At 41.9% G+C, this 23360-nt stretch overlaps 1 protein-coding gene across 5 annotated transcripts in view; it reads right to left on the bottom strand.

The window, feature by feature from the left end:
- The window catches only part of SPATA13 (spermatogenesis associated 13), a 169233-nt gene that overhangs the window by 20985 nt on the left and 124888 nt on the right, over positions 1-23360 (bottom strand). For 3 of the 5 annotated variants that reach the window (XM_017730766.1, XM_017730765.1, XM_017730767.1), the window contains 3 exons: positions 20583-22379; positions 7271-7633; positions 3946-4090 (listed from right to left, as the gene is read on the bottom strand). In XM_017730766.1, coding sequence (XP_017586255.1) covers positions 3946-4090; positions 7271-7633; positions 20583-22379 — 2305 coding nt within the window. Of the gene's footprint in view, positions 1-3945; positions 4091-7270; positions 7634-9620; positions 9829-20582; positions 22380-23360 lie in introns of those variants that run through there. The other 2 variants (XM_017730769.1, XM_017730768.1) reach the window with 2 other exon arrangements.

The raw sequence follows: 23360 nt of genomic DNA, 5'->3' as shown, positions 1-23360 counted from the left end.
TTTATAGTTTAATTTTATAGAGTGTGAAAACTATCTTTTATTTTGAGCTTGCTCTCTGGTGATTTCATTTGGTGGCCTTTAGTTCTTAAATTATTGGAAACAATAACTATTATCTGTTCATTTTTCCTATGCCAAACAGATTTTTATTCTCCTATTGTCCTTTTTTCCATGTTGCAGAGCCCAAGCCACATTAATCACTCCTCCCAGAGACACATACTGACTCTATTTTCTTGTCCTTCTGCTTTTCTCTGTATCATTCCTTGTAAAAAATGCCTTTTGGGATGAAAGGAACAGGGAGATAGCCCCCACACACACCAGTGGCACAACTGGGCCCTCTGTTTTGTTCTCTATTCATTTCAACTCCTGCCCTTTTATTTACTGTTTTGACTGTTACTAAGTACTGCATTGACTCTTTAAATCTCTGTTAAGATTGCAAGATCTCTTCCTGAATGACAATATGCAGTTCAAAGTCCATTCTTCTGCAAGCACATTAGGCTCTTTTCCTCCTCCACATGCGTTACCTTGCCTTTACCAACGCCTGGTGCCAGTGCAGTGCCTCGTGTCTCACTTCTAGTACAGTGAATAATTAAGCACACCAGCAAGAATTACCATTTCATTTTATACCTCCCTTCTCACATCATTCATGCAGACACTGAACACTTGATTCCACTCATGAGCTCTCTCCTTAAGAAAACCAACCACTTTCCTGAGTCATTCCTGAGCTGTGCTCCACACAGGACAACTTCCAGTCCCACACAAAAATATGCAAAAAAGATGGGTTAGTTTTTAAGAAAATTGCTCTGCAGTGACAAACTGGCAATCTGTTTAATATAATTTAAAACTTGTAACCCTTTAAGTGCAAGAGTAGCAATGTAAGTCTCAAGGGAATTTTCCCTTGTGTTGTCTGATTCTTACTGTTTCCTACAGATTCCCTGTCTTCTAACATATGTTTTTCTAAAAATTTACACCTCCACTTTTATCTGCCATTTCTATAAGAAGGCATGCAACATATTAGGCTTTAGCAAGTAACTAAGATAAGATACCACTGCTTTTCAGTGCTTGGGTTTAGAATTACTTTCTATAATAAAGGGCTTTTGTGCTATCAAATTTCACTGTGCATGAGCAAACAAAAAACTCTAACATGTTCAAAGACAAGGAAATTCCTTGTGATTTAAGAGAAAAAAGGAAAGAGATCAGAATGTGTGACACTAGTCACTTTAAAATTTCTTCTAGAGCCACTTAACAGATCTTTGCAACTGCGTTCAAGCTGTGAAGTCCATGATATTCCCCACTTGCCTTCACAGGTTTGATTTCAGAAGCTTTTCCTGCTCCACTTCTATGTCTATTGTAAGGTCTCATAAAAGTCACATCTAACACAATCAAGGTTGCTTTGGCTTCATTGTCCTGAAAAGTGGCAGAAATCTTGGTTTGTGTATTTGTCATCCTGATGTTTATGTTTATGAGACCAGTTATTCAAAAGCTAAATACCTGGAAAGATACTGCTCTCAGGCAGTTGTCCTGGTAACTAATACTATTTTCTGTGGTTTCCAAACATGAATTGGAAAGGATAACTAAAAATAGAAAAAGTAATTCCTACTCCGTGATAATAAAAGAGCCTCTTTTTTTCCCAAACTATGTTATGGCAGACCTGTTATTCTGTGAGTGATTCTTCTGGAAGCATGGACTGAGACACCACATAATCTCAGCCAGAGTCACAGCATTCAATGTCTAATTTATCTAATCTGGATCATTATGTGTACTAAGATGCATACAGCAGAACACACTCCAGACATGGGTTTTAAAGTAGATCCCAATACTTTACTACAATATAAGTTAAAAGGAAAATACAAAGGGAGTGTATATAATTGCCCTGGTTAGAGAGAAGAGGGGGTGGAGCTTTTAGCGCTGTGTATTCCATACCACCCACATCACTGCTGGGGGCGTGGTTTTGGCAGGAAAAGCCGGGCACTGGAAACCAAAGTTTGCCATCTTGCTGGATCTCTCCAGGGAGAAGGTATTGGGATCAGCCAAGTGGAGCCAGCCCCTCTCTGCCACTATCGGTCCCTTTCCCCTTCCTTCAAGTTGCGGCTTTAAGACACAGTGCTGAAGGACAGCGACGAGTCTGAGACACCGCTCCCAGGGAACAAAAGGCAAGAGAAAGAGGCAGCAGCATGGAGCTGAGCCCAGCCCAGCCACACAGAGCCCAAGCCCCAGAAGGGCCCAAGAGGAGCAGCACCAGTGCTGGAGGCAGCTGTGCAGAATCGAACCAGCAAAGCAGAGTGGTCTGAGGCGGCACTGTGGCACAACATAATGATCAAGCTTCCAAGGGGTTTGCTTGTCCTAGTCCTTCATTGTTTTCAGACTGGGGTGGCGGAGAACACTAAAGCAGGGGAAGCTCTCCTTGATGTATTGCCTTTGTGTCCCAAATACCTCGTGGCCCAGATGCAGGAACAGTGATGATATTGCCTTTGTCTGGAGACCACACCAGACAGTGTCTTCAGGAAGTGCTGGGGTTTTTTTCACAGTGATAAATGCCCTTTTTTGTGGGTAGGGCACCTTCTTTTTGCATACTTTTTGCTGTTAATACTGCTGTTGTCATTGTGATTTTAGTAAATTGTTATCTCGTAATTTCTCTTTATTGTCCCTCCATTACTGGAAGGGGCTGGCAGAAAGGGAGTGGCTTATTTGGAGTTTAGTTCCCTAAACCAGCAGTCTAAACCAGCACAATAATGTATCTCAGAATCACAGAATATTCTGGGTTGGAAGGGACCCACAAGGATCATCAAGTGCAATCCGTAAGTGAATGGCCCATATGGGGATCAAACCCACAGCCTTGGCATTATTAACACCATTATCCAACCAACTGAGCTCATCTCAGTGGATTAGTCCTTCTCATTGCCATGGTCAGAAATTCTCAAGTCTGCTTCTTGGAGAGCACCTCCTGAAAAAAACTGTCATGTTCTATTCAAGACAGCAGAATTCAGTTTTAACATGTTCTTACATAAATTAATTTGTAGTTAAAGCATTTGTGGCAGAATTTGGACAACACTGCAGATAAAACTTAGCTAAGAACCATAGAAGCCAAGTACTGATTTGTAAACATACATGTAATTTTAATAAACATTGAAAATGCTATCTGTTCAGTTTCCTACTTCAATCACGGGAAGCCTTGATCCAGAAGGTTCAGGGTGAAGGTTCCCAACAGTGCTTTGTTCACTCTTAACAGTGAAAGATACAAAGTGAAAATTTTGCTTTTATTTCCAACTCTTGCCAGTGTCTGAAGGAACAAAAAAGGTGTTAACCCAAGTTCTTCTGGTCCCACCTGTGAAGAAATGTTCTACTACTACTAGACCAGTTAATAGACTACTCCTATTAACTCCAGACAGCATTGCATGCTAAAGTAAACAATTACAGCAAAATTACACAGGACACATCAGCAAGCCTGTTAAAGGGCAATGCTTCCAAAAAGGCAATTTTTTCCAAGAACCTGTCCCTCATGTACCAGAGCCTTGCTTGGGCTACACTCACCAACAAGCTGCTTAATTATTTAAGACTTGCCTATCTAAGTAAAGCCGAATGCGCAGCAAACAGAAAATTAAAAATACATGTGTGGTGTGGCTAGGGTTCAGGTATGAACTCAAGCATATTTGAACTTACTTCCTTCATAATCTATTGTCTTCAGGCAAGTATGTGAATAGAGAGTGGAAGATACAGGACTGTAGGTGGTACAGAACAATAAGCCATAGCAATGTCAAACAGCAGACCTGAAAAAAGTTTTACGTGAGGACAGCAGCTACTAATAAGAAACTCACAAAACAAAGCAACTTAGCTGGGTATTACATTGTCACTGAGTTGGTCTGCACCCTTTTGTGTTTCATACTATATTCTAATTCTTCCTCAGCCTGGGGTGTGACTTTCTGGTCTAAAAATACTTGCTCATCTTACCGTTAGATGTTCTCATCTGCCGCCTCCGTCCCACTCGGTCCAGGCCGATGGGGGTACTTTGTGAGAAGGTGAGTGGCCGGAACCTGGCTGAAACAGCCTTGTACGGGGGCACCTGGTGTACTGGAACGGGTGGCCGTGTCACAGGCTACCGAGAAAACAGGAAAATCCAGTATTAGTAAAGCTGTCAGCAAGTCCAACTGAGCAAAGCTCAGGTATGAAGTAAGGTTTCTCCAGATAGTCCAGGTAATTACAGGGGCAGTAAAATCCCCTATGTTGAAGTGACATTGCTTAAACACTGCATACCATGTCCACCAGCATCACAGATCAAGTTTTATTACATTACAGGTCTTTGTTACATTAAAAACTCCATAGCCTTCTGTTGTGGTCAGACATGCTCTATAATTTTCATCTTGTAATACTCTTTTTTGAAGACAATCAGAAGGCGGGAGCACCTCTCCTATGAAGACTGGGCTGAGAGATCTGGGGTTGTTCAGCCTGGAGAAGAGAAGGCTCCAGGGAGACCTCACTGTGGCCTTTCAATACCCAAGGGGCCTACAATAGAGCTGGAGAGGGACTTTTTACAATGGCATGTAGCGATAGGACAAGGGGAATAGCTTTGTCTGTAGGAGAGTCAATTTAGATTAATGAAAAGGCTTTCTAGGATGAGGATGGTAAAACACTGGAACAGGTTTCCAGCAGAGGTGGTGGATTTTTTCTATCAGTTAAATGTATTGCTTGTCAGTAAAATAAGCAAGACAGTATTAACTGTCTAAATGATGCTCTGTTTTGAGTTCCCAGGAGTCTCATAAAAAGGAGTAATACTAAGTTTACTGCAACTTTATCTCGAAGCCATTTTCTCTGAATAAATCATTCATTTTTTAAATTATGACTGGAGAACCTACCCCGTTTTATTTGCAAATTGAGTCTGATTTTATGTTGTCCCTGAACAATTCCACATTAGCCAGGCTGAATGATCTTGCATAAGCATTCAATGTTAAACAGCCGGGCCTCAGCACATGAGCTTCAGAGAAACTCGTCTTTAGATCTTCTCTTATTGCTCAGTTGTTACTGTTCTTCTATCAAGTAATCTGAAATATCAGGGATGGTTTTTTAATGAACTATCTCTTGACTGTTACGAAACCTATGACAGTATTGTTTGAAAATGTTTTCTCACACCTAAGCTGTCAGATCAAAACAAAATATGGCAAAGAAGGAATTAGCTTCATACTTTTCAAATATTCCCATGGATTTTAGAAGCTTTAAATAAAAAAACCCACCAGTGTGAAGAGCAGTCTTTGACAGCCCCACATAAAATACTTCTAGCACATATATTCCTGCTTCATGAGTCCTTTTTTACATTCCAGCTAAAAGTTTACTTTTTATTATGACTGCCAAAAACCTCAATGTGTATGGAATATGACTTATCTACAACCTCATCTTTAAACCTCATTTCCTAAGTGCCTTATCAGTATACCAGGATCCTTCACCACAAAAAGTCTGATTTGTTGTATCAAATAGCTAATAGAAGTGATGGCAATTACTGTATGCAAATAACTGGCTGAGTAAGCAAAAAAGGCTATTTATTTCTGGGCAACTAAAATTTTCTTACAAGGCTTCGGTCCAAATCCTTTCCCTGGACAGACAAGGATGTGCTTTTATTCAGTCCTGAGAAAGCCATAATTTGGCTTAATAATGTGCCCTTGTTGGGAATGCTCCATAGTTTTGGCCTTGACCACAGTGATCCAGCAACGTGCTCATTTAACCTCAGCCAAGCCCTCATGGCAGCACTGGAGCATGGAAAGAGTCAACTCAAATAGCTGCCTTGACACATGTTCCTTTGCTACTAAACTGATGTGAACAAGGTTTGAAAAGAGATCAATCTGGTTTCAGCACTAAATTAAGGGCCTGGAGAGTGTTTAATCACTTCCACAGTACAGCAAGTTGCCAGTACTTAACTATTCCTTGAGATCCATCTATTATTCTTGAGTAAGATGGCCTAGAATTTATAATTATTATTTTCCTCCTTTTTTTTCTCCAAGTTAAGAGATAACATCAATTTTAAAATACCTTAATTACATAGGATCTGAAACTAAAGCCTTTGCCTGGGTAAAAGGTTCATTTAGTTCAGCTAGGGTTTTGCATCAAGATGCATTTTTTCATCAGGGATTTATGAAAAAAAAGTGCAAAATACAGTAACAATGTCCATGTTATAAAATGTTTTTCACAGGAAACTTAAAATCCTGCCGTTGTTTCAACACTTTGGTACCCTTAAACTTTCCAGCAGGAGATGAAGTGGCATGAGAAAGACTACGAGGACTTAAATTCAATTAATAACTACCAGAATCAAATTTTTTGAGGATGCAAATACTATTTCTTTTTTTCTGCTGTTTTATCAGCTTGACAACTGCTTTAGGCAGAGGTCCTCCAGGTTTCATGTAAAGTGGAAAATGCCTGACCAATGCAGTCTTACAAGAAAGCCAGTGAGCCTGAAGCTCTGCAACCAAGTGCAAGATGGGGCCAGGACCACCAACACAACAGTAAATTCCTCTACACATTGTGCTTGCTCAGCACTACCTCCAGGAAGAAAGGAGCAATTTTTACCTTTCAGAAGTTTTTAATCTCTCACTCTTTTACTTAAGCCAACAGAGATGGCAAATATAGGTACTACACAAGTACACACAGCTTGCTTATAGGTGTCCAACCTTTGTTTCATCTGATCAATTTCGTAGTACATGAACAGACATTGTATTTATATTGTCAGTTTTCTTACATTCTTAATTTCATTGATTTCTCAATTTATTACCAATTTTCTCAAGCAATGTTTTCATTAGTTGTAAGTATCTTTGCTATGCCAAAACCAAGATTTTAAACACCATTGTTAATGCCACAGTTTTTGAACAGGACTGCTTTTGGATAATTTGAAATGATCAATAAATAATGTGTTATTATTGCATTTGATTGTACTCCTCTGTTCCTCAGGCCCAACACCCTGTAAGGAGACTAAACACACAACTCTCTTACACACAAATGAGCCCTTATAGACCACCATGAGACATAATGATCATGCCAAGAAAGAAATCAGGTTAATTTACAATACAGAAAAGATTATCCCAAAGTCAGTATCAGGTTTGTTCCATGCTGTATTTCTTTTAGCAAGAACACAAAGTAATTAGTGACCAGGAAAGCAGTATTCTAAGTACACGATGCCAACTTGACAAAAGGGAAGGAAGAGAAGGAAGCATCCATTCTATTTTCTAGGCTGAAGACAGAGACAGGGAAGTGAAAGGGTCTTGTGCAGTTTGCAGAGCACATCTGTTTATCTTACTTGTGTCAGCAGATTTTCTCTCTCTTCTACTTGATCATCTCCATAGAAATTGACCCCACCTATTACGGAGATGGGTCTTCTTTTTCCCCCTCTGTGGTAGCCTACAGTATTGCTTTGCATCACAGACCCAACAGATGCCAGTCCTGGCCGATTTTCTCCATCCATGCAGTCTGTCCTCTGAGACTCCACTGCAACTGCATCTTCTGGTATAGAGAAACTTCGGATCGACATTTGGCCATAGTCTGAGAGAGGTCTGGGCCGGGATCTTTTTCCAGAGCCCCATTTCCTGGGTGTGACCTTTTGTGAGTCTGCCTTTTCTTCATCCTGGGATGTGGACCTCTTCCAGTGGTCATCAGAAACAACCTTGTTAAATGTGAACAAGTCAAATAAGCCACAGAATTTTCTGACAGTTAATCATTTGTGAGTTTGTCATATGGCAGGTCAACCTTACATTTCTAAAACAGAGTTACCATAAATACAATAAATGCAATTGACAATTCATGAAGAGATAACTTTGCAAAGCGCAGACATCATGATGCTTATGATGAGTAAGGTAAACAACCAACCATCAGCACCTCTCCAGCAGACAAGACTAATAACACTAAAAGCTCACCTATTACCTCAGCAGTACAGACAGGTCCTATCACAAACACTGAATTAATGGAACAGTATCTTGGAAAGATAGCTCTGTGCTGACAGGACTTGTTCCTATGCACAAGTAGGATGTTACAGGTAGCACCAGTAAAAATAACTCAACTGTGGTTTTGGACTTTTTACCAAGGCTTGTAGCAACAGAACAAGGAGCAACAATTTTAAACTGAAATAAGGTGGGTTTAGATTAGGTATTATGAAGAAATTCTTGACCATGAGGGTGGTGAGGCACCAGAACAGGTTGCCTAGAGAAGCTGTGGATGCTCCAACCCTGGTATTGTTCAAGGCCAGGTTGGATGGGGCTCTGGGCAACCTGGTCTAGCCAAAGGTGTCCCTGTCTGTGTCTGGTGGGCTGGAACTGGATGATCTTTAAGGTCCCTTCCAAGCCATCCATATATCTCTCTGTTTCACCTCTGTTCAGTGATGAACAGCAAGGCTGCAGTTCGACCACTTGCAGATCCATGTAACTGTAAGCTGATACCAGACTGGGCAGTCATACTCCCTCCTACCACTCACTCCCACAATCCCACTTGGTCAGATCTACAGGTTCTGCTCCCAGGACTGAATTAGATGAGCAAGCTCATCCAGTTTCAGAGGGAGAAGCTCACTTCCCATATGCTCAGGGAGGTTAAATTCATACAGATTATGATTGAAGATATATTATAGCACAAACACAGGAAAAAATGATGGGTTTAGATAGGAAGCTTGGAAAATTAGCATGTTGTTCCTATTTAACAGCACATCTGGCTCACAGAGGTAATGCCTGCAAGTATCATAACTGCACTGATACTACAAGTCTGGAAATAAAATAACCTCAGCTGAAATACTTGGTAGAGGGAACATTTTTAAGCATTTCAATGCATTTGAAGTAACGCTGTTGTAATTTTTTCTAGCAAAACCCTTGCAATTTTTCAGGAAAAAATCTGCACACAAAAATTTATGTTCACTTTTCCCTCAAATTTCTGATTTCTCAGTGTTTCTTGGCTTTTCCCAACTCCTTTATAAAAACAGAAAAGAAGCAGAGAGAGCTAGTAAGTATTCAAAAAAAAAAAAAAAAAAGCATCACTTTGTCTCTCTTTGACTGTATTTTGTTCATTTGTTCCAGACCAGATGAAGGCATTCCAGATATTGCATAATCAAAGCAAACATGCAGCCCAGAAACAGCCTTTTACAATGATGTCTGTGGCAGAAGACTTATCTTCTGTCACCTTCTTCTCCACCTGCCATTTTCAGCCAGACCACTACGAATCCAGTGAGTTTTTTTAGATCACATGATACAGTGGGCAGAAGTTGCTTTTTGTTTGAAAGACAGCTTAAGATTAATTTCATGCTATGAAAGCACTTCAGCCAGTAAGCAGAGTTACTCAATAGTCAATATTTTAACACGATTACTGCAGTTATGAAAAAATTATCAACATCACACATTGCTCTACATTCAATTATTTCACTTACAGCATGAAATTCATTCTAAATAGAGTACTTTAAAAAATTTTGGTTTCTATGGCATGACACCTGTCACTCAAGCAAGAACTTCAGGTTCCCTACAGATTTTTGCTCACGACCAGTTTTAACAGTGCATTTAATTAAGTAGAGAGTCACTCCCCGGCTGGTGCATTGACACAGCTTCAGCAAAGCTGTCTCTTAAGCACAGCCCCTCCAACTCTGAGCAGCAAAGTCACAGGTTAAATAAGGTTCTTACCTCAGAATCAGACACAGGTAAAGGATCTCCACATATGCAGTGACTGAGAAAGGAGTTCATGAGAGTCATTTTATATTTTTGTTTCGCAAAGTCTTGTCCATAGGAGCTACAAATGTGAGCACACTCTCTGCATAACCAGTCAGGCAAAGCTCATACCATGATCCTGTACTTTTAGACTGAGGGAAGGACACGTCACACGTCATCTCATAATCTGCTGCTTACACCCTTATCTTGAGCAATAACATTTGCAGAGGACTGCTTTCGTTCTGCAGGACTCCACCTACAGTAGTGATCCAAATGACAGCCAGATTAATCTCTACTGTGCAACAAACAATGCTGAAGGATGTGTGTTTTTAGTCTTAGATCTACAAACTGCACTGAAAACACTAAAAACCCCCACAATCCTGTCATTGCAAAAACCAGAGGAAACCAGACCGATAATCTCACATTCCTCTTAGTGACCTGCTCAAGCAGGACCTGATCAAGTGACCACTTACTAGCAGGAATAAAAATATCCAGTACACAACTCACAGGCTCCAGTACTGCAGTCACTTAAGCATAAGTGTGATTCTTGACATCAATGAAAAAATACTGAGGAAACAATTGTATTCCACCTGTGACTGGCTTTATACTGGTGCACCACTGCTGACCTCAAATTACCTTCTCCTAATGAATCCTTTATAAGTGAAAGCATGTTGATGTTGTACAGTTATTACTGGGAACATCTACAGATGTGTAGAGATACATATGCCACTTCATATAGGATGAAAATCAAAATCTCATGCTCTGGCTCATGCCTTATAAGTGCTGGTCAAAAATTTCAAGGAATTTTAAGATTTCTAAGAAGTTACGGTCTAAGATTAATTCACATTGGATTTTCTGAAATTCACACCTCTTAGTCTAGCAACAGCACATGATCATCAATGTTAGCAATCAAGATTATTAATCTTGTCTTTTAGGCTGTATCCTCAGTTAGGTTTCTTCTGAGACTACAAAGCAAACAGCTCTGCTTGTTTGTGCTGATGCAAATGAATTCATTTTATCTGGATAACTAAATTCCTACAACAGCAAATTAGTTAAATCATTGTATTTCAACTGCTTTCCTTATTCCTGACAGCAATGTACCTACAAATACAACCATTTAAAATGAACATTTACTTCAATCCAGGCTACACTTTTATTTGCTATTCTTCCCTTCCAATATGTCACTCTTAGCTGCAGATTCCCACATTTAAATGTCAGTTGTGCAATGGAGCTGTCTGTACATTAACTAGATAATAAAGCTGTCATCATAGCCAGTAGAAATCTAGGATGAAATTTTGTTGCCTGAACATAAGCACCCAGGGCCATTTCAAATGTCCAAAGGAATCTGAGATACCTCCACATGCCATGGATCATGCAAGTGTGACACAGGACCTATGGAGGCCTGGGCCATCCAGAAGCAGCCCCTGGGGACAAAGGGAAGCCTGTCAGGACATCACCAGCAGTGCTGGGTCTTTTATGTTCCAGGAATCAAGTTGAGCCCCCAAACAAGAGCATCAGCCAAGCCTACTGAGTGACCAGCCAGGCAGCACTACAGGCAGGAACCAGGTGTCAAGCTGGATTGCAGGTAGGTTTAGGTGGAGCTACAACCATGTTCTCCAGTGCTGTGGGCAACCCTGCTTGGTCCCCACCTCCTGCTCCAGCAATGTGCAGCTTCACCATGAGGTGCTTTCCAGCTGTGTGCAGCTGTCTTTGATACCCATCCCTCACCCCACTTGACAGCTATTTTTAGTTGGGCTCAACTCCAGGTGCCACATTCAGGTGTGCTGTTAATGCTGTGTTCCCCAGGACCCCTGACCACACCCAACAGGCTACAGTGGGAGCTCTCCCAGGCTGCTCCCAGGTAAACAACTACACCACAGAGTCTCTGCCCAGCCAGACCAAACCCCTCCCGTGCCTGGGCCCAGACTCCTTTCCTAATCCACACACAGCAACTTCAAGGACTTGATCATGATCTCACCCAGCTCAACTTGGCACTGGTACAACCCTGTTCCATTTAATGGCACATGACTGCTATTGGTGTTCTCTGTACTCATTAATAACCAAGGTAAGCAACATCAGCATCAGGTGTTTAATCACTAAAATCTTAGCTTAATCTTTAGAGCCAGGTTCTCCAACTATTACTCAGACCACGTGTACCTTTGATAAATTCAGAACTCAGAACTGATTTCAGTGGAAATGCTGCCCAAGGAGCACAAGATCTGATTTGTACACTACTGATAAAGTGTTGCTTATGTGGATGCAACTTTTATCAGTGATATGGCAAAGAAATTGCTGGTACCTGAAATTGCATGGCAGGACTTTCACTGGCGCAGTTACACCAACCATGAATAACCCTTCATCCTCTACACCTGACCTCATTCTCTGCTGCAGAGAAAGCCCAAACTAGAAGTCTGACCCAACAGTGCCTGCTGCTGGTCAGCTTCCTGCTGTTGGCACACTTGTGAGGGCTGACACCGTGACAGCAAAGCAAAAACAAGCCCTAAGCGTTTTTTGGGGTTTTTTTGTCAACATGTTCAGCCAATAAACTCTGTAATTAAAATCACCACTTTATAGAGGTCTTGGTGACCATGTACATTGCTGAGGCTCCCTGACCACTAATCTGCATTTCAACCCCTACTGTTACCTATTTGGATTTTTTAAATTTTATCTTTACATCCTGAATACAATTAATGTTTCATAACATATACATACAGACAAGTACGAAGGTATAAAGGGACACATCTCTCCTGAAAGTTTTTTCCCTACCTGGTAATCTGTTGGGAAGTCACAAGTAGGTGCCTCTTGGACAAAGACCCCCAGCCTTCCTCTTCTCCAGGGAAAAGAGCATCCTGCTTCTGCCTCTTTTTTTTTGTTGTTGTCTTTGCTTTTGTTTTGTTTTCCTTAGCTATACAATAAGTTGCAATACTTCTTGTTCTGTTATCTCTGTATGTTTGAGCTGCCTGGCTGAAATGTAATTTTGCTAACTACTGCTGTCTTTTTCTAACCCAGAGAAAACAGATAATCAAAATCTAATAATGTCTTTACAAAAACACATACTAACTTGCAAATGCAATTTATTAAAAAATGTGATAAATTAAACAGATTTTGATTCTGACTCAGAATAAGTTACGAGGAAAACCTGAGTAGGCTGAGAAGTTTCAGAACACAATTACTACATATTCTCAGTGAAAAGTTGTGATAGGTAATCAGTCATGTTCTTCTGTAAATGACAAGGCTTGCAAATATCACAATACTTGTGCTAGGTCATGTAGACATCTCTGTATTTTGATCAAGAATACACATTTCTGCATATATTTAGGGGTCTATATAAAAAACGTACAAATTTCTTACACTAGCAATGACAGCTATATGACAATTGGTGACTATTAAATAGCTATTATTTCTCTGTAAGACAGTAACTGCCAAATCTGAGGAACTCAGCAGTAATATCAGAATTGGCTTTTCAGTTCATACAAGCCACTAAACATAAAAAAGGCCAAGGGATCATGACCTAGTAGCAATAAATTATTTTGCCACCTTGACCTTACAGTCTGGACAACATATCTCTACCCAGGTACATGATAAAAGGTAACCTCTGCACTTTTTCTCATTGCTAAATAGCAGTGGGAGACCATTAGTTGAAGTTCATTTACCATCACTACTTAATGAGGTCAAAAGCTTGTTTTATGTTTCGTGGACATGATCAATACTTTCTCTTTTTTGCAAACTGTTGCAACAGACACAGAGATTATGAAACTCTGGATAAATAAGCATCCCAGAGAAAATTTATTTATTGCTTTCTTTCTAGATTTTATAAAAGATTCTGAAGTGCTAAGAGAGCCCAGTGATCCCCTTTTGATCCAACAGGCTGACAATTTCCAACAGTGATACCATCACAGCAACAGCTACCATGGAAATGACTGCTTTTACTGTAGAAGAAAGCACACTTTCAGCAAGTGCATCTTCGATCACAAACAAACCAGAATTATTAAACCAGTCCAATTCAAGAAAATTTCCATCTATTCCTTTCTAATTAAATGCACACTGTACTATATTTTTTTCCTTTACACCCCTGCGCCTCCTCTGCCACTAACATAGTTTCTTTTTAATTAGCCTTTGAGAAGACCCCACATAAATGCATTGGTTATCTATCCCTAGAATACGAAGGGCTTTTCAACCAGTGGTCTGCAAGACAGCAAAATACAATCTATGAAACAACTGCAAAAAAACTCTCCTTAAAAACGAATGCAATTACACCTATATAAACAAGCAAAGCAGAAGCAATCAAAGAAATACAACCATAGTCAACATTTAACTAAGTTTGAGCTGCTTGGAGGATAACCTGCCTTTCCTTTTCCCCCTCCCCCATAAGAAACAGTTGTGTGGAGCCACAGTTTAAAAATTTGCAAAGCACTGCTTCTGAGAAGGACTCCCTAAAGGAATACCACTGCACTACACCAGAATGACCTCACAGAATGGATGCAGGAAATACTATGCATTGTAGCACAGAAAAATTATATTACTGTGCCCTGTGACACAGCAAAATCAACCCCCATTACCAACATAAACTGCTGTGGTAAAACATTCATTTTAGAAGTTTTAAAAATTGGGGAAAAACATGTATAATTCTCCTCTTCGGATTTGTGGACATCAAAGCTATTGTGGTGTTCTAACTAACAAATATGCCAATAAAACCACATTAAAAGATCAGGCTATATAGATACAAAGAAAATGTAGCCATCTATTTTCTAAGGCCTTTTAATGCAGGTTTGCTTCATTTAACCTGATCCTTGAAAGCCTGCTTATCGCAATCAACGATAAAGCATAAAGCTTTCCCTCTCAGCAATATGCCTCACCAAGATTAGCAAGTTCACCTTGGTAATATCGATGTTTCACAGATAAGGAACAGATACAAAGCAGTTAAGTCATGTAGAAGCATAGGGCTGGACTGGAAATGACAAGCGGATCTCATGATTCTCAAATCCGTTCCTCAGCCTCAAGGATTTCCTTTGTCCTCTCCTCTAATTCATTTCCAAAACCAAATCAGCTAACATATTTCTGAATGGCAGAGGGGAAGGGTTTCAGGGAAATGTATTTCCTTTGCAAAAATAATCTTATCACTCATAGAAAAACACGGATGTCCTAAAACCCCGAAAACTGTTTCCAGTAGTTTTCTGGTGACTTGCTGCTTGGGGATGGCTGGGTGATGCTCTTATACTGTCCCTTCTTCACTTCAGTATCTGAACTAGAACAGCAAGAATGTACTGTATAGTACAGGGGTATTCATATTCTCTGCTTCTTTTAGATGTACAGGTATTAATAAACCCTAAATAAATCCCTAAGTATTTTCTGAATTGACTCAGAACACCCCAGCTCAAGTAACAGGTCTAAAAAAGACCTTTTTTTTTCCATTTCCCTTTATTTGGCAAAACAAGAAACTTTTTCCTTCTTTCAGGCTATCTTTGTAATGCTCACTGGCAAACCTCAAAAGCCAGATGAAAACCACAGGTTGGAAGTGGAACTTTATGCTAACAAAGCAAAACATAAAAAGCCATAAGCCTCTGCCTCTCTTCAGAGTCTCTCCAAAATGAGGTCCTCTGGTTCCTCACTCTCTCCACCCTTCCAGAGCAAAGCCTCATCATCCCTGCTCAAGCCCAAGCCCTGCCCTCGGCAAGCCCCAGCAGCAATCACAAACCCCAGTGAGGGGTGCAGCTGCCTTGGGCAACTCTACCTCTGCCAACTATTACTTAGAGCATTGGGTGGGGGCAAGGCTGCTGTGCTCGGTTCCCCCCAGCACTCGGCCAGTCTCCCAGGCTGCCACAGCATCCTGGTACCACAAGCAACACAGCAGCCTCCAGATGCCAGAATAGGAAAATGCAGGTGGCTCAGAGGAAACTCTGCAGCTGCCTCTGCTCACTTACGGATATCTCAACCACCTAGCATTGAGATGGATTTTCAGTGATGACAGCTCAACACTGCACATGATGTAAGAAACCAAATCACATGGCCAGAGGTGCTGTTCCACTTTCTGGGGTATTATTTATTACTCCTGATACCAGGGGAAGCAGCGCCTGGGTATTACTGAGGTGCCACTGGATGGCTACACTAGAGTCAAATATGAGACACTCTGGAACGGCAGAGGTGCACATATCCAATAAAGCAAGAGAGCAGCTTGCTCCAGGCTAACTGCAGTGAAGTCCATCTGAGCTCTCCCTGTCACCATCCAAAACATTTCTGCAGGGATGACAGTAACTCCTGTATTATCCTACAGTTTTCAGGAATGGACAATTTTATTAAGAACTGCAGAGTTACTTGGTCTAAAATTCAACCCGATCCAGAATTCAGATTACTGTCATGACTGCCTTGTTTTTCTTCTTCCTAGTAGTGGATACAGCAACAAACGATTATGGGCTGCACTGAATGGATGACAGCTCTGCTGCTGAGAGTTGAAGGAGTTTTTGCTGCAATAGGAAGATATTCCTGTCCTTTGAGGGCTACCTGCTGCATTACTGCAGCAATGGATTCTGCAATTTGGGTTTGTAGCAGTGCACAGTGGTTTCTAGTCTAGCTCTGGGCAAGCGCTTCTGGGAGTCACTCACTGAGTGACTGTGGGGACATTGTGCGAATGTAGCCTGACTTGTGCAGAGCAGCTCAGAGTTTAGTGCAAATCCTGTGTTGCTTGGTCTCACTGAAACTTCAGTTTTCTGTAAGACGCTGCTGAGAGCCTGAGGGGGTTCTGCTGCTCTGTCCCCAGGCCCTGTAGCCAGCAAGACCAGAGTGCCATTGGAGTGGTGAGCCCTCACTCCAAATTACAAGCCCCTTAGGAGTAAACCCAGTTTAAGAAATCCCCCCACTACTTTATCTAATTATCCTTCACAGTTTATCACATTTACAGTTATACATATTAGCCACACTCTAAATCGCATGCAGATGAAGCAGAGGTGAATAAATCCAAAAGGAAGAGTTCAGAGAGCTGAAAGCAGCTAGCTCCCAGCAGCTGTGCTCATGACCAGCCCCACCGCACTCAGGAACTTGAGGCAGGTATTACAGATAGTCATCCTCAGCTCCCGGCTGCTCCTTGTGGGGATTGAACATGACCACATCCAGCTACCACCCTTTGGTCCTTCACTGTGAGGACACTTTTTGAAGCCAGAAATAGTGAGGATAAGCAGGATAAACATATATGCATCCTCTGTATTCCCATCTATACAGCTCTTCTTCCTCTCCGTAAGTTGTCCTCCAAGTTAAGCCCTCTGTGCCCAATATTCAGAGCCCAGAGTCCTGTACAGGTCAAACCAGCTCAACTCTGCCAGCTGAGTACTGGGGACTTTATGATGCGGCTAATAAGGACCAGAGACTTTTGTATGGCATGAACAGAAATGAGTCGACAGACAGGTCTTAGAACATTTAAAATATTGTCTGCAAATAAACTCTGACTCGACCTTAATTACAGCAGTTACCTCTTCACTGTAATTTATCATTCACTTATGGTCATGTAGATAAGGTACTCAAGTAATAAAAAGTCTGGTGTACTGTGAACCCAGATGCCAGCAAGGCAACCTAAATACCCGATGTTCTAAGAGTTTGTTAAAGACTAGGTGATTTATCAAGTAACTTGATTTTTACTTTCTTGTAACAAATTCAGAACAGTGTTTTGTTCAGGCAGCCTTAGTGGCTGACACATTCCAGTCTGAAGCAGGCTAAGTTTTCATTATACCAGAGACATGGGGCTCTTTCTTCATGAAAGCAAAGACTATGTGAAACACTCCAAACAAGTACAAACTTGTACTTAGTCATCTCTTCATGCTATTTAAAAGCAACATATTGAATATAAATGACAGTGGCATGAAGCAGACAGTGGCAAAGCACGGGATGTCACAAGTGAGCTTTGGTGACTCACACCTCTGTAGCTTCAAAAGTGCTGAGGCTGCACTTAATTAGCTCTTCCCTGGGAAGCAACCTCTGTCAGGACCAAAAACCAAGAAATCTCCCCTGCTCCAGTCCAAATCTTGCATTTTGGTGAAACCAACAAAGTAACAGAAGTGGCATGATCTCAAACTTCCCAAAATATCGATTCTGATGAATGAATAGATGTCCTTGCATGAATACTGCAAAATCAGCTTTACTGCAAAATCAGTGGTGGGGAAACAAGGCAGAAATATTTACCTCCCATATTTGGGAAAATATAGAGATGGTCCAAATTCCACAGATTTCATTTGCTGACTAATCTACTAGATGACTGAATAAGGGAATAAACTACATCTGCTTCCAGCTACGGCAGCCAGTCCTGAAAAGAGAACCTATTTTGAGCCTGACTGCTAGTACCCTCTAAGCTTTGAACCAAAATATGTCTCCAAGCCTTAGAGGCTGTATTGGAATACGTACTGGCTTATACATGAAATCTGTACAGAAAGGCAGATCCATAAAACATGGGAACAGTGCAGAGCTGTCCATCAACACAGTGTATTTAAGGTTCAGACAAAATCTTGAAAATGTGTGATGTCCATGGCTCCACACTTACATCTCAAATGATTGTTGAGAGCGAACCAAGCACTCAACCATCATAGGAACAACTTGCTGGGCAGGTACAGTTCTGTAACGCGGAGGTGGTAAGGTAAAAATGAATTGCAGTCAAAAGTTCAAACCCCAGTGACCTCATTGTGTGAGTATGTGGCATTCATAAAAGTGCCTACAGGCTGAATAAACTCCAATTAAAAAAATAACCTGGCATAAATATCTTTGGTGCCAAGCTAGCTCTGTGCTGAGGGAAGCATGCTGCAAAGGAGGAAACAAAATGCTCCAAAGAAATGGTAGGAAGAAACCATACCACTCTACCTGTTTTGCAGTCACTCTAAGTGCCACAGCTTTAAGGCTGTGTATGAGATGAGAAGCAGGCATGGAAAAAACAGACTTTATATCCTTTGCATAGTAAGATAAAAGCAAACCCTGTCCTGCAGAGCTCCTGCTTCCAACCCACAGCTACCGCCTCCAAAAACTGTTTTTTTCGATCAGAAGAGAGGTCTGTCTGGATGCAGCTATGCCATGTGAGTAGCTACAGCTGTTTTTACCAAGCCCAGGGGCTGCACGCAGTGCTCACAGCAGAGTGAGGGCTTACAGCCAAGGGGCCTGTTCCCTGGCCACCACTTCTTCCATCTTTTGCAGGGATCCGTCCCATACTGTCTGCCTGCCCACTACACAAACCCAGAGCTGCCACTAGTGCACACTCTGTATTTTAGACAACTGAAGCAAGCACTAAAAGACACTCACAATTACCCTAAAATATGTTGTAATATAAGGAGAAAGCTTAAATTGCATGTTAGATAATAACAGAACGTGGTGTTAAAACTAAAAACTGCAGTAACTTTTATCCACCCAATGTACACACGTTCATGTAAAAACTGTACTGGTTTGTCAGAAGCCAAGGGGAAGGACCAGACAAATTTCTTCTGGGTCATGATGGCAGATCACCACTAGATGGTAGATGAGTAGCATTAATTCTACCTCCCATTTTATTCCTGAGAAATACAACTGGCATCCATCCACACTAGGGCTCTTGCCTCTTCTGGCAGTGTGAAAGCATCTCCTTGCATGCAAGTGAGAGTTCTGGAAATATGGATGGCTGGAGCAGTTCTAGGGCTCCAGAAGAGGAATAACCTCTGAGCCCAGACATTTATACACAGTGAGTTTACTTTTTCAATCTTACCATTGCTGCAAACACAACAGTAAACAAACTTGCTTTTTTTCCAGCAGAAGGACAACACTGATAAGCTCTGTAACCATTTAAAGTTAGTTTGCAAAAACTGTGCCAAGCTTTCAAAAGGACAGCTTCACAGACATTTTGAAACTTTAAAGCATGAAAGGCTGAAGCTTGTGAGCTGCAGCATTGCCTTTGCCTTACTCATACCTAAGGGCTAAGATACTTTAGTCAAACTGAGGTGGCTTAAAAGATATGTTGGCTTTCTTTTGTAAAAGACTTGCATATTTATGTAAGTCCAGATGGATTTTTGCCCCAGCATTATCTTTTCCAACAAGCAGCAAACCTTTCACAGCTACCTTAGCCCAAGCATCTCAAAACCCCATCACTGCTCATCGCTGGGGCTCAGCTAAGCCTCACTGCTTCAGACAGGGGCAGGGTACGTCTGACAGCTCTTCACCAACACTGCCCAATCATTGCAACTTCGCTGGTGTCAACTCACACCATATTTTAGGTGGGGGCACAATGTTATCATGTGAATTTACCTCAGAGGTGCTGCAAATGTATCTGTCTACCCATTCATTGCGAGTATGAAATCATGTATTTGGTGAAGTGAAAACAACAGTGTCTTCACGGTAACAACAGCAGCAACACACTCAGCCCAGCATCTGAAGTACTGCTGTCTGCAGTTGGCAAGCAAAAGAATAAGCAAGCAGTGTATGGGCACCACTGCACGGGGAAAACATTGGATACAACTGAATGCTTAAACCCCTGTACTGTGTCTTTCACGCCACACTGCTCTACAAATATTACCATGTTCTGCAAGGTTTCCACAGGCAAAGTGTTTTACAGTAAGTCAACACTACTTCAGAATACGTGGACTCTTTAAAAAAGACCTTTCAGTTGTGAAGGAAACACAGCCAGACCCTGCTCAGGCTGGTAAAATCTGACAAGGCCACATGATAAGCTGGTGTATCTGCAGGGTGCAATGAGCTGCCCTTGAAAACGTACATGAGTAGCTTCGCTGCCAAAACTTTCTTTGATATTAATGTGCAAAGAAAAAATAATTTGACATTAGCATCCAAAGAGAATACATTAAAGGAAATAATTGCTGTCAGCATATTTTAGCAATAACAAGCTGCAGCATCCATTACTTTGCATTGTTTGCATTGTTTTGCATTAATAGAGACAAAACCTGACAGGATACATACATAGCTTCTGAAGGATTTTGCTTTCTTTCTTACCTCTTCCTTTTTCTCTTCAGTACCAGAGGCTAAATTGAGGCTCAGCTGAGAGTGGCTGCTTATGCCACTGTCTTCATTTCCATCATCATAGTACACAGTTTGCACTGAGTCCTGGAAGCAAACAGGATTCCTGCCCAGCTTCAGCCCTGGTATCTCAACTCTCTCCTCACTCTCTGATGAGCTCAGCGACAACGTGCTGTGATGGTTTGGACAGTGGAAATTCATACTGCACTTGACCTTCCCTGCAGTTGGACTTTGAGGCTTTGGAGTAGTTGGCCTGACCGGAAGGTGAAGGTTTTCGGCTTCATCTGTACACTGCTGGGTAGCTTTTGGTTCATCTGAGTCCGAATAAAAGACTTCATTGGGAAATGGACTAATGTCGTTCAGCGTGGGAGAAAAGCTATCAGAGTCTGGGATACCTGATGATGTCCTGAGGCTTTTATCTTCAGTGACAGATATATTCATTTCAGCCTCTTTATCCTGAGCAGTCACAGGGCTTTGCAGGCAAGGTGTTCCTGGCAAGGAAGAGTCTGGACTGGATACTGAGGAGGTGCATCTCTTCCTGTCATGATCCGTGCAGCTGGAAACCCTGCGGGAATAGTCATCGTGCAGCCTGCTGTTTGACCTTGTTCTCTGGGACAGCTCGCTGGGAGAAGGAGCCGTGCTCTTGGGGCCATCCTTCTTCCATGCAACATCTGTAACATTACTTACAAGTTTCAAAACTCTGTCAAAATCCTTTGCTCTGATAGGGCTCTTCCACCGCTTGGATCTCCTCTCAGGGTTTCCACCACTTTTGTCTGAGTCAGCAGAAGCAACGCTCACAGTCCTTGCTGGTACCTGTTTTTCATTTGCAAGCTTCAGATCAGCAAGGTTTGAGGTGGACTTCCGTTTGAATGAGCTTTTCTTCAGAAAGTTCAAATTATCTGAACTTTTGCTTCTCCGATAAATGATCCTGTTGTTTTCAGAGTCTTTCACCAAAATTTCACAGATCTTTGGCTCTGCAATGACAGGTGATGTTGGCCTAACACAGTTGTGGCAACTCTGAACTTTATCTGTGTCTAGCAAGTTTATGCGGCCAGCACCATAAGCCCGCCTGATGCTGCGTGAGCGATGGGTGTTCCTGAGGAAAGACTCATCGCTCTCCTCCGCATCAGAGCAGTCAGAAGCTAAACCATCCACTGCATTCTGGAAATCATGTAGAGGCCCCGAATAGGAATACCTGTTAGTCTGAACTTGCACTACTGCCCCATTTGAACCATGTTTGCCTATGCTGTTCTCATTTAAGATGTCTGAGGATTCCCTTGTTTGAATTCCTTGTTGAACTGAAGATTTCAACTTCTTGAAAGATCCCATCTTTCTGACAGAAGAGAAGGCATTCCATGTGGATGAGTTGCCCATCAAAACCAGAGAACGAGGCCTGTCAGAGCTGGAATTAGCCCGTTTCCGAGGGGTGGTGAAAAAGCGCATGATTTTGGAAGGGCTGAGTTTATCCTCTTGAAATTCTTCCTCATGACTGTTGCTGGTGCTGTGTCCCCCATTATGACTGGCACAGGTAGTCTGGTTTTGGGGCTCTTTATTATCCATAACTATGCACGTAACAGTGGTGCCATTTCCACAGCCATTCGGAAATGTTGTCATGCTCTCGATGCTGTAGGCATGGAGGCTGAGGCTGGGGTAGCTCAAAGCAACACTGCTGTCTCCACCAGCTGACGTGGCTGCCTCCCCTTCATCTGCTGCACCTTGGTTTGCCTTGCCTTCACATCGACTGGGTGAGCTGAGCTCCTCAGGCGGTGCTGCCTGCATCAGGAAAACAAAAGCCACCATTAAGAAACTCTCTGACAAAGTCACAAACTAAAAGAAGTTTGAGCTACGTTACAGGAAATAAAGACACACACACAAAATGAAGCTGTTCTTCTATGGCAAACAAAGGCGTGTTGCAGGGGTGCAGAGAAGGCATTTGTAACTCCCTCAAAGTACAATCGCATTCATTAGCAATTTAAGAGACCAGAATAATTTCAGTATGTACTTGTTTCTCTAAAGCTAATCACCTAATAAATTCAGTATGACTAGCACACCTACCTTACCACGGTAAATACAATCCTCATACACACTTAAGAGAACGAAATTCCCAATAACAGCTATCCAGTCTTCCTCCTCAGGTGCTCAGCCCTGAGCCCCAAGACATGTGGGAGGTTTACATCTAAAACACATTCATCAAGTGACACCTAATTCTCAAACAGGAGGCAAAGAAGAGGAAAACAGGCATAATTTTTCCTACACTTGCTTCTTTTGGAAGGCTGTGTGACACTTGACTGACTTGTCTGTCCCCTGGCACATGAAATCCTAAAAAAGTACATCAAGTGCACAGCAAAGTCTTTTTCCCTGTGAAAGAAAACAAGAATTAAAAGCAGTATACTTAGAAGCCAGCATATGCTGTGGTGACAGCAAGATGAAAATGTAAAAGTGAGTGGAGTGTTTGGGACGTGGTGTAAGGAATCTCCTCCTCAGCTGAGCCTGGGAGATCCAGCGGGTCAAACCACACTCCAGTGTCTGGGAAAGCTGTGCGGGGTCTGTCCCCTACCCCGGCCAGGGGTCTTTGCCAGGCAGGCAGGCGTTTGCCCCATCACGGTAAGCAATGCCCCGAAAACCACTGGGATGCCCAGTCTGAAGCTGGCTCCACCTTAAAAACAAACCTCATGGCACGGTTCTTTCAGCAAGGGGTAGTGGGCTCTTCGAAAACTTGCCACTGTTGGCAGAGTCATGGGGGCGGCGGGGGGA

The sequence above is a fragment of the Corvus brachyrhynchos genome, unplaced genomic scaffold (assembly GCF_000691975.1).
Source record: "Corvus brachyrhynchos isolate BGI_N302 unplaced genomic scaffold, ASM69197v1 scaffold363, whole genome shotgun sequence".
In the NCBI taxonomy this organism is placed as follows: domain Eukaryota; kingdom Metazoa; phylum Chordata; class Aves; order Passeriformes; family Corvidae; genus Corvus; species Corvus brachyrhynchos.
The sequence above is the reverse complement of the archived record's forward strand: the minus strand, read 5'-3'. Positions and strand labels throughout refer to the sequence as shown.